Consider the following 12,212-nt stretch of genomic DNA (forward strand, 5'->3'; position numbering starts at 1 on the left):
CTCAGCTGGCCTCAGGAATGCCGTCCCTTTCCCAGGAATAATATTTACACAGCTGTGTTTGTTTGAATGAAGCACTTGGTGACTGAGGCAGTGAGAGCAGGTCAGTGTCATGTTTAGGGACAGAAACATCTTGTCCTGGAGCCCATTAAATGAAAACAGCAACAAAAAAAAAAAAAAGGCTTAGACTGGCCCATGTGATACATCATTATTTGTTTGAAAAAAAAAAAAAAGGAAAAGTTTAATAGCTTTATTTGGGCTGAGGATGAAACTGGTGTGTACCGTCAGGAAGAAATTTGTTGGATGTCAGTCCTGATTTGAGACACGAGGCTCTGGGAATAGATTAGACATACATCATTGCGGATACTGTGCAGATTTAGTCATACTCGTGAAATATTTTTCGTTCCTAATATCTGATATCATGTGATATCACGACTAAACAGAGTGTCAGATCCTGACCCGAGCGGTCAGATTAAATTAAATGCATGTTTAGATGCTGTGAATTGTGCACATAAAAGGTATTCGTGAGAGCGAGTGCATTCGTGGAGCAGCGAATGTATGAGAGCACTTCACTTCAGTGAGCACTGAGCACTCGGACACGCCCACTTCCTTTCCACTCGCTCTGCTCGGGTCCACCGGGGAAATCTCAGCACACAGTACAAACCAACAAACTGAGCGAAATAAAATGCTCCCCGATGATCCTGACTGAGTAACGCTAAGTGATTAGTCCTTTCAGTATCAATATCAGTATCGATGCGTCCCTCGAACAGACACGGTCAGTTATGTGATATTATTGAAGCATGTCTCAGTGGAATGTCCCATTTTTAGTCCCCATGAAGCCTAAATACATATCTTTTCAATTCCAGCGTAGCAAAAACACAATTAAATAAGTTATTTACACACACTAATCATTAACGTGTCTTTAAAATTCAAAACGTGATAAAAACAGATGGGAAAAGTACAGTCTGTGTTTCACTGGCAGTGACATGGTACTGCAACAAGTTACTACAACTATTAAACAAAATTATTAATGAGCCATTAAAGTAATTAAACCTGTTTGCATAGATACATAGCTACTGTCGCTCATTAACTGGGATTTGGTTAACGAATTATAATTTCAAATTATAAAGTGACTTTAAACCTGCCCGTGTAAGGAATAAGTGCTGGAGTTGGAGTTAGAACAAATACACAGTTCACATTCATCAGGTGTCCTTAATACAAACTCGAGTCACTTTACATTGCTTGTTTTTCATCCATTGGTAAAACGTCTCTTTAAAAAAAAAAAAAAAAAAGCACATTACAAACCCTTAATGGCAAAAATATTCCACAAACCACAGAAACACTCTGAAAATTTACCATGTGACAAAACTAAAGATGCAAAAAACAACGTCAACGTGGTCCGATGCTGCGTTCGTGAAAACTGAGTGATCAAGATTGTCCAGGAAAAAAACCCACAAAAACAAATTAACAATAAGCTAACGTTTATATATTTTCTTTGTTAATTAAAAAAAAAGTTATCAAACAGCTTTTAAAAATGCCAGGAGAGATGTATGGTTCGGAATTTATTATAAATAAGATCAATGCAGATGCAAGATGGAGGTTTTTGTAATAATCATTAATTGCACCCAAATTCAAAGTGCCAGTTAAACAAGCCTCCCTTTAGAGATCTTACAATACGACAAATACCACACACACACACACACAGGATCACTAAAGTCTGTTTAAAAAGCTGAAAACATGCCGCTAGTTTCATTCTCTGGACACAACACAGAGTGAGTTCTCATAAAATTTCAGTGAACACCACCACAAGTCAGGGTGAGAGCACAGGGTCGACTATGATACAGCGGCCCTGGAGCAGAAAGGGTTAAGGGCCTTGCTCAAAGGCCCAACATTGGCAGAGAGGAGGTGCTGGGGCTTGAATCTCCAACCTTCTGATCAGTAACCCAAGAGCCTTAACCATAACCATCAAGCCACCATCAATCCATGGCCTGTGCATGAAGAGCAAACAGCTCCAGGAAAGAAGGTCTGGAGGGTCTGGGAACATGGAACCTTAAAGACATGGCACTTGGGAATATGGGAACAGAGGACTCTGAGGATATACACACACACACACCAGGGTATGGCTCTTCAGAACATAGACACAAACATACATAGGGTTCTGGGAATATAGAACCATAGACACGTAGGGTCCTGGGAACACAGAACTCTAGGAATATAGAAGTGTAGATTCATAGAATCCTGGTGAGCAGTAGGGGGGTAAGTTCCTTGCTCAAGGGCACTTCAGCCATTCCTGCTGGTCCAGAGAATCAAACCAGTGACCTTTTGGTCCCAAAGCTGCTTCTCAAACTATTAGACCGTGACGTCCCCATGTAGACACTGGGTTCTGGTAACACAGGCTCTTGGAAGGTAGGCAGTAGGACATGGCTCTGGTTGAACAGAACCTTTTGTAATATAGGATCTGAAAATCTAAAGCCCTGGGAACATTGAACCCTAGATAGGAGATGACCCGAGATACATGGAGAACTGGAATCCATAGAAAAACAAAATCATGGGAACATAAAAACATAGATAAATAGGATACCGAGAATACAGAACCTTAGATGAATAAGGTCTGTGGAACACATGATTCTGGGAACACAGACGTGAAGAAACATAAGGTTCTGGGAACACGGGCTCCTGGAAGATAGGCATGGCCAGGATCTGGCTCTGGGAGCATAGAACCGTTTAGACCCTAGGATCCCAGTGCACCATGTTGAAACTGACACCACATGTAACTATGTTCTAATCAGAAGTCAGAAATGTCCCACTTCCCACCCAGTCACGAATGCAGCATTAGAACCAACTCTATGTGCAAATTCTACATTTCAACATGGATCCAAATAATCAGTTAATTATTATTAATCATTACGTCAATATGCACATTCTGTAAAAGCGCGCGCATGCACACACACAACAAATATCTCTCTCCATGACAGAGTGAGTGCATCATCATCATCATCATGTAGAAGGCAGCTGCAGCATTAAACACACTTACACCTCAGCACACATCTGTCTGGCCTGGTTTCAGTTAAACAGCTGTGAAATAGAGCAAGTAACACTATGTTCACACTAGAAGGCGACAAAGTAACAAGTGAGCGTTCTTTTTCTACGCAAGTCACGGAGTCAGCGACAGTCGCAAGACCAATTTGAGGCATTATGAAGTAAAATAAAGCTCGGAATGAAGTAGTAAAGATCGTTGGTGTTTCTGGTGAGTGAGTGTACGCAGTGAGTAAAGTTACTAATAATAAGCTAACGTGAAGCAAAGCGTAAAACACGTAAACAATCACATTTCACACTGTTTTGGGTGTTATTTAAATAGTGTTTTGACTAGTTAGCTTTTGGAGATGTAGCTACTCAAATTTCTCATCAGAAATTAAAAAAATAATAATAATAACCCCCCCGACAGGCCACACCCACAAGCTACGAACCATAAGCCATGTTTCTTGTGTGTGAACATAGTGTAACTTTATCCTGCATCCTAATGTCTAGTGAAATTAACTGATGAAATGAATGTTCCGCACATCAGCAAAGGGGATTTGTATTGAAAACGTTTTTCGTAAAAATATCGGAAGTTTTTTTTTTTTAAACTACATTATAAATTTAATATAAATGACTGTGTGTGTACTGTTTTTAGGAATCTAACAAAACTTTTTCATTATAGAAATGTACATTTCTGTAACCAAATGCACAAACACACATTTTGCATAACCCGAGTATGGTTATGATCTTTTCTTTAAAATTTAGATTTGCCACAAATAAAGTAACCAGTTTAATTTACATGCTTTTAGTGCTCAAGAAAAGATTGTAATTAATTAACATGCAGCATATTAACAACAAATACACAACATTTTGTTGTAGATTGTTGTTCATATGTTCGGTAGATGTGAGTTCTAATGGCGTAAACGAAAAGCATTACAGTCACTTAAGTAGCTTTTTCGAACCGTTTTGAAATTTTTCACACTGGGATGTTTTCCCGGGATACGCTCCAGATCCAACGCGTTCCCAACCAGGATAAAGCGGCTTCCTGAGGACAAATGAACTTTACTGGATAAACGAAGTGTGCACGTTGTTTTGGTTTCATTTGAGTTGAGTTGGAAAAGAAAATAAGATATTTTTAGCTGGTTAAATTTGGCGACATTCTACCCCTCACTGTTCTTTCCCACATGGAGTTGTTCAGTGCACATTCCCGAGTGAGGACACGTTCACGACTCTGCCAGACGGTTTCTGAGGAGTAAAAAACATCATAAATATTTATACATGAAGACGTTGACGATGATCGATCAATGCGAGAAAAATGAATAAAACTGAATCTAAAATATTAACGTTTAAAATAAAATGATAAACTTGATAATCTTGTGATTTCTTTGCTTAAGAAAGTGACTGTTGTCATCAATAAAGCTGCTAATATTCACTCTGTCAATAATATTCATAGGCTTATGGATGCTAAATATTTTAAGCAACTAAAACTCATAAAATAGAATAAAACTTTAAAGAAAAATATTTGATTGCGCTAATCAAAGAATGCACAGAGGTGTATATACAGTAGTATAATAATTTTAAAAATTCCGAATATATTATTTCAAAGGTTTTAGAACTTTTCAGCATCACGTTTTACACTAAAATGTCAATAATAATAATAATAATAATAATAATAATAAACAGGATAAAGCGGCTAGAGATAATGAGATAATAATAATACACTACTTGAATACGTTTTTTAAAATTAGATCCTTATTGAAATAGTTCTGTGAAAAACAACTTTTAATGATTTTAGTATTATTTTAGGTCACTGTTATACTCAAGTATTAGGAATCAATTTTAAATTTTTTTTTTTTTTAAAGCAAGGAGACTTTAACAGATTTTAAAGTTATCCGTCTTCAAAAAACAAAACAAAAAACAAACAAACCCAGAAATACTCAAAAATTGCATATTTTCACCTTGCTTCAAAAATACACACTGGTTTTAAGGACACCTGATACACAGCTGAACAAAAAAACAAAGCAAAAAATAAAAATTAAATGTACACACACATCTCTGTGGTACGACTTAAAGATTTGTGGCTTCATGCCATCTATATAAGGATGATATATCAAAGAAAAACACACACACACACACACACACAGCTGAAAGTTATGGGCCGGTAGTCGTTAATACACAAAGAACAAAAGAAACAAAAGATCCTGCATGGCTCTCGAGAACACATGCTCCGTATTTTAAATCAGGAATGGCCTCCAGGTAGCAACGAGGGGAGGTCGGTGGAAACCAGTTCCTTTTGTGAGGACAAAAGGGTTCGTTTTACACATTCCTACATCCGCAGCCAGCGGAAAAGACGAGAAGAGCCCAGAATAATAAAATATGCACCTCTCCTCAACAGGCCTCTCTTTCTTTACACACTTGGGAAAAAACAAAACAAAACAAAGTGGAACCTAGAGCACCGTGGAGAAATCCGTCTCATCACCTGCACAAGAAATTCCCGAGTTAATAACTGCTGCTTTTCTGGGTGGGGTTTTTTTTTTGACCCCATAATATTTAACTTAAAAAAAAAAAAAAGAAAAAAAAAAGAAAAAAAGGGGACGCATTTTCCCTGGAAGGATTGATGCCTCAGAGCTCCGACTTCTCAGTTTTCTCTGTGAGAGGCTCCGTTTCAGAGAGATCGTCCTGAGGGAACACGACGTAACACAGCTTCTGGCCCAAATACGTCACATGCTCTGAAAAACAAACAAACAAACAAACAAACAAAAAAACCCCCCAGAAAGTGAAGCAGGACGACAATAAATTACGCTCAAAATGAACATGAGCGGTTTCAATACACAAACACTGAAAACAAATTTACACAAGAAATCTGGTGTTCATAAAAATCTTGTAATCGTTGTCCCCTATGCTCACTCATCGAGAGTTTAAATCTACATCTGAGGAGACATTAAAGTGAACGGTTACTTCAGGTCACATTTAACGATGGTTAGTGTCACTTATGAGAACAAGTGCTAAAAAAAAAAGTCATTAAAACAGCAGGTAAACATCTGTATTCTTCCTTTTTTTTTTTTTACAACAAACTACTGAATATTTCTTAAAGCTCATTTTCTTTTCGAGGTAAGGAAACGAACAGCAAAATTGTTCTCACCCTTACGATGATGAATGTTTCGCTCACAAGTGGCGCATAAGTAAGAACTGTTTTTAATCTTAGGCTGATGATACACGGGGCAACTTTTTGGGCGATGTTGCCAGGCAACTGCGCTTCGACACTTTCCCATTGAGATTGGGCAACACCATTTCTATCGGAACGATTTTGATCGTTTTGGGTAACTTTTTAAGATCAGTCAATCAGAGTGCGAGCAGCGAATCACATGACCACCTGAGTGAGAGCTTCTGAAATTTTCAACAAAGATGGCAGCGTCTCTGACAGTGGAGCGAAGAAAAAAAAAAAAAGAGAGAGAGAACTTTTATCCCAGTAAATTGTTCTGCTCTGTGTGAACCCAAAGTGATGAATTTACCTTATCAAACGCTTAGAAAACCAACAGACATCTACAACCCCAATTCCAAAAAAGTTGGGACACTGTGTAAACTGTAAATAAAAACAAAAATGTGATAATTTGCAAATCATGGAAACCCTATATTTCTTTGAAAATAGTACAAAGACAGCAGATCACATGTTGAAACTGAGAAATTTTATTGTTTTTTGAAAAACGTGCTCATTTTGAATTTGATGTCAGCAACACGTTTCAAAAAAGTTGGGACAGGGGCATGTCTACCACTGTGTTGCATCACCTCTACTTTTAACAACACTCTGTAAACGTTTGGGAACTGAGGAGAGCAATTGCTGTAGTTTTGAAAGAGAAATGTTGTCCCATTTTTACACGATACACAATTTCAGTTGCTCAACAGTTCGGGTCTCCTTTGTCATATTTTGAGCTTCATAATGTGCCAAATGTTTTAAATGGGAGACAGGTCTGGATTGCAGGCAGGCCAGTTTAGCACCCGGACTCTTTTACTACAGAACCATGCAGTTTTGATATGTGCAGAAAGCAGTTTGGTGTTGTCTTGCTGAAAGAAGGAATGCCTTCCCTGAAAAATATTTTGTCTGGATGGCAGCATGTTGCTCTGAAACGTGTATATATCATTCAGCATTCATGATGCCTTCCAAGATGTGCAAGCTACTCAATGTCACGTACATTAATGCACCCTCATACCATCACAGATGCTGGCTTTTGAACTGTACACTGATAACAAGCCGGATGGTCCCTCTCCTTTTTAGCCTGGAGGACGTGATGTCCAAGATTTCTAAAAAGAATTTCAGATTTTGATTCATCAGATCTCAGGGCAATTTTCCACTTCACCTCAGTCCATCGTAAGAGAGCTCGGGCCCAGAGAAGGTGGCGGTGTTTCTGGATATTGTTTATATCTAGTTTTAACTTGCATTTGTGGATGCAGTAATGAAGTGTTTTCACAGACGATGGTTTTCTGAAGTGTTCCTGAGCCCATACAGTGATTTCCACTACAGACACGTGTCTGCTTTTAATGCAGTGTCTCCTGAGGACCTGAAGATCACAGGCATCCATTGTCAGTTTTCAGCCTTGTCTCTTGCATACAGAGATTTCTCCAGATTCGCTGAATCTTTTAATGATATTATGGACCATAGATGACGTGATCCCCAAATTCTTTGCAATTTTACATTGAGGAACGTTATTCTTAAATTGTTGCACTGTTTGCCCAAGCAGTCTTTTACAGAGCGGTGAACCCCGCCCCATCTTTACTTCTGAGAGACTCCGCCTCTCTGGGATGCTCTTTTTATACCCAATCATTTTACTGACCTGTTGCCAATTAACCAAATTACTTTTTTTTTTTTTTAGCATTACACAACTTTTTCAGTCTTTTGTTGTCCCTGTCCCAAGTTTTCTGAAACGTGTTGCTGACATCAAATTCAAAATGAGCATACATTTTCCAAAAAACAATAAAATTTCTCAGTTTCAACATGATATGTTGTCTTTGTACTATTTTCAATGCAATATAGGGTTTCCATGATTTGCAAATTATCACATTCTGATTTTACTGATGTTTTACAGTGTCCCAACTTTTTTGGAATTGGGGTTGTATTTTTATGCTCAGGTTGGAATTAAGACATTGATTTTATTTTGTTTTCAGCTAAGTGTAAACTGCCGTTAGCTAACCACCACTCCACAGAGATTGAATGGGATTTAGCTAACTAGCAGTGGCTTTTGCTAACATAGTAAACTGGAAATTATCGCTAGCTATGTAGGATAACATTAGCTCTCTTGGGTCAAGTTAAAAGTGATGGGCAACTGAGGATTTTTTTTTTTTTTTGAGTTGTAATAAAGATCGTCAAACTTATCGTCCGATCTAATTCACATCCAGAGCACGACTACTCGTGGAACCCGAGGGCGAAACAGTACAAACTTCAGGATCTAAAAAAAGAAAGAAAGCCTTCAGGAGCTTCGCCACGCCCTTTTCCTCCTCAGCAGCATCTCCTGCTCCATGTCCTTTTTGCTGAGATGAGAATTAAACGATGATGTTTTGTGATGTACGGGTATGTGTCAGTTATTAGTTACAGCAGATGTGATTGAGGCTAGTAGCATTTTAAAGAGATTTAAAAAGTGTTTATTATTAATAGAATAATGTGGCTATTTTGACTTATAAATGTTAAAATAATGGCAAATTATCTTTTGACCAGAGGATCTATTCAGTTTTGTTCCAGAAGTGATACGTACTTGAGCGAAATAAAGGCTGAAGGCAAAACAAAAGAAGTGACAGCTGTAAATATTTCAGTGTCAATCTTTGTGGTGTCTGTGTCCCAACAGATTTGCTCTTAGCTGATTGGTTGTTGCCAATTACCTGTTGCCCTGATTAGTTGCCCTGTGTCTCACCTGGTTGTCCGTTGCCAGCAACATTACCCAAAAAGTTGCCGCATGCATCATCACCTTTAGTTTTTAATATTAAACATTATATAGTTGTCTCGTAACAGCCAACTCCATTAATCTAAATGTACAGAACACTTAGGATCATAATCAGTCATGTTTTAACCTCAAAACTGATTTTGTTCTCATAATGGGTGCCAATACGTCTGGAGCTGAATGCATAATCTGAGATAGAAACAGATGTGTGTGAGCTCAGGGCTCATCCTGCTGTAATAAGAAACAAAATAATCAACTTGTTTACAATTTTAACGTGCAAAAAAACTTTTTTTGGCGCAAATAACATCGTCCCCCTGTGACCAAGCCCCGCTGAAAGCTTCCTGGACAGGTTATCTGAGTGTCACTCACCCACTGCGCTGTAGATCCAGTGTGGCTTTTGTGACCACTGAACTCCAATGAAGTAGATGGGGACTCCGGTGAGCATGATGACCAGCCCCATGCCACACACCACTGGCTCCGAGTACAGACTGAAGCCCAGCAATACGGCCCAGAACACCAGGTAACTGATGGGGACCAGCAGGTTCACCTGCACGCATGCGCGCACACACACACACACACACACACACACACACACACACCAAACGATTCTGTAGTACAGGAAAAATCATGAGGTAAAGACAAAATCAGGGAAGATACAACAACAATAATGACAATGAGAATAATAATCATTTTCAGATCATTGATGACATCAAGGGCGGCACGGTGGTGTAGTGGTTAGTGCCGTCACCTCATAGCAAGAAGGTCTGGGTTCGAGCCCCGTGGCCGGCGAGGGCCTTTCTGTGCAGAGTTTGCATGTTCTCCCCGTGTCCGCGTGGGTTTCCTCCGGGTGCTCCGGTTTCCCCCACAGTCCAAAGACATGCAGGTTAGGCAGCTGGGCCATAGAAGGTTCACGCTGCATGCTGCACGCTACACGCGTGTAAAGAAAAGTGGACAAACGTAGCATGACTTGCTCTGGGCCATAGAACGGCGTTCACGTTGCACGCTGCACACTTCACGCGTGAAGCGAGAAATGAACATGCACACTTTTTTCTAGGCGTGAAGATGGAAATTCCAGTCAATGCATGCGGTCACCGCCGCGCCAGCCAATCAGAACAGGTCTAGGGAGATAACTCTATGCTTTCAGGGGAAAACTTCAGAAAAAATATAATTGAATGGTATAATTGAAAAATAGTTCTTCATCGGGATTGTCAAGCAGATTATAGAATGTTCGGTGAAATTCACCACGGGTTTCTCTCAGAAGGAAGTGTTCTCGGCTCCAAATTCTGTTCCTTTTTCTCTTCCTCTGTCTCAGTAAAAGCAGAATGAGGCAATCGTCGTCATCCGAAGAGTCCATATTGTTGGTTACTCGGTCAAAGTAGAACAGACGCAACACGTGAACATCCAAGCATGAAGTTTAATGGCCCAGGGTCCGGTTCTTCACGTGAACGTGTAGCGTGCAGCATGCAGCGTGAACCTTCTATGGCCCAGCTGCCTTAGGTTAACTGGTGACTCTAAATTGAGCGTAGGTGTGAATGTGAGTGTGAATGGTTGTCTGTGTCTATGTGTCAGCCCTGTGATGACCTGGCAACTTGTCCAGGGTGTACCCCGCCTTTCGCCCGTAGTCAGCTGGGATAGGCTCCAGCTTGCCTGCAACCCTGTAGAACAGGATAAAGCGGCTACAGATAATGAGATGAGATGATGACATCAATCCAACCCCACGTTTGTTCCATGGTTGTCATGGTAACCTTTGCTTCTCACGAAGTGTGTCGGTTTCCTAATTTTTCCACCCACTCTCATTCTCGTCTCTCACACATTTCAAAACCTGAATATAAAACACCAATTCTAATTTTCTTCGGTCTAAACGTGGTTTAAAAGCTACAGACATCCACAAGCACGTCACATCATCCTCCAGACCACGTGCACCATCTCCGGAAGCGAGTCATCCATCTGATTGTCTTCAGTGAGTGATTTGATTCAGCTCACCAATAAGAATCGACTCCTTCAAATCCCAACCAACTCACTGAACGACTCACTGAATGATTCATACGGCAACAAATGAATTTTTGGCAAAATTAATACATTTGATTCAGTTCACCAATAAGAATCAACTCCTTCAATTCACAAACGACTCACTGAACGATTCATACAGTATCAAATGAATATTCGGCAAATGAACTCATTTGATTCAACTCACCAATAAGAATCGACTCTTTCAGCTCCCAAACGACTCACTGAATGACTCGTACAGCAACAAATGAAGCTTTGGCAAATGAACATAACTTAAATATAACAGAGTTGATCTAATATTTTATAGTATTATAAGATTACAAACCAAATATAAAATAATCCAAAGTATTTGTTGACATTTCAAGCTTTACATTTTCTTGTTTTATCGGCACATACAGTGCCTTGCAAAAGTATTCATACCTCTTGAACTTTTTCACATTTTTCCACCTTACAACCACGAACTTAAAAGTTTTTTATTGAGATTTTATGTGATAGACCAACACAGAGTAGCACATAATTGTGAAGTGAAATGAAAATGATAAATGGTCTTCAAAATTTTAAACAAAAATCTGAAAAATGCGGTGTGCATTAGTATTCAGCCCCCCTGCGTCAATACTTTGTAAAGCCACCTTTTGCTGCAATTACAGCTGCAAGTCTTTTGTGGTATGTCTCTACCAGCTTTGCACATCTAGACACTGAAATTTTTGCCCATTCTTCTTTGCAAAATAGCTCAAGCTCAGCCAGATTGGATGGAGAGCGTCTGTGAACAGCAATTTTCAAGTCTTGCCACAGATGCTCAATGGGATTTAGGTCTGGACTTCGACTGGGCCATTCTAACACATGAATATTCTTTGATCTAAACCATTCCATTGTAGCTCTGGCTGTATGTTTAGGGTCGTTGTCTTGCTGGAAGGTGAATCTCCTTCCCAGTCTCAAGTCTTTTGCAGCCTCCAACAGGTTTTCTTCCAGGATTGCCCTGTATTTAGCTCCATCCATCTTCCCATCAACTCTGACCAGCTTCCCTGTCCCTGCTGAAGAAAAGCATCCCCACAGCATGATGCCGCCACCACCATGTTTCACAGTGGGGATGGTGTGTGCAGGGTGATGAGCAGTGTTAGTTTTCCGCCACACATAGGGCTTTGCATTTAGGCCAAAAAGTTCAACTTTGATCTCATCTGACCAAAGCACCTTCTTCCACATGTTTGCTGTGTCCCCTACATGGCTTCTTATGCCTGTCTTTCAACAATGGCTTTCTTCTTGCCA

At 39.7% G+C, this 12,212-nt stretch overlaps 1 protein-coding gene across 3 annotated transcripts in view; it reads right to left on the reverse strand.

Moving 5' to 3' along the window:
- Positions 1-4,949: 4,949 nt before the first annotated feature.
- slc7a10a (solute carrier family 7 member 10a) overlaps positions 4,950-12,212 on the reverse strand; it is a 91,122-nt gene continuing 83,859 nt past the window's right edge. For all 3 annotated transcript variants that reach the window (XM_060911971.1, XM_060911972.1, XM_060911973.1), the window contains 2 exons: positions 9,312-9,489; positions 4,950-5,744 (listed from right to left, as the gene is read on the reverse strand). In XM_060911971.1, the coding sequence (XP_060767954.1) occupies positions 5,638-5,744; positions 9,312-9,489 (285 nt within the window). In that variant the 3' untranslated portion in view covers positions 4,950-5,637. The remainder of the gene's footprint in view (positions 5,745-9,311; positions 9,490-12,212) is intronic.

This window comes from Neoarius graeffei, chromosome 27 (assembly GCF_027579695.1).
Source record: "Neoarius graeffei isolate fNeoGra1 chromosome 27, fNeoGra1.pri, whole genome shotgun sequence".
NCBI classification, from domain to species: domain Eukaryota; kingdom Metazoa; phylum Chordata; class Actinopteri; order Siluriformes; family Ariidae; genus Neoarius; species Neoarius graeffei.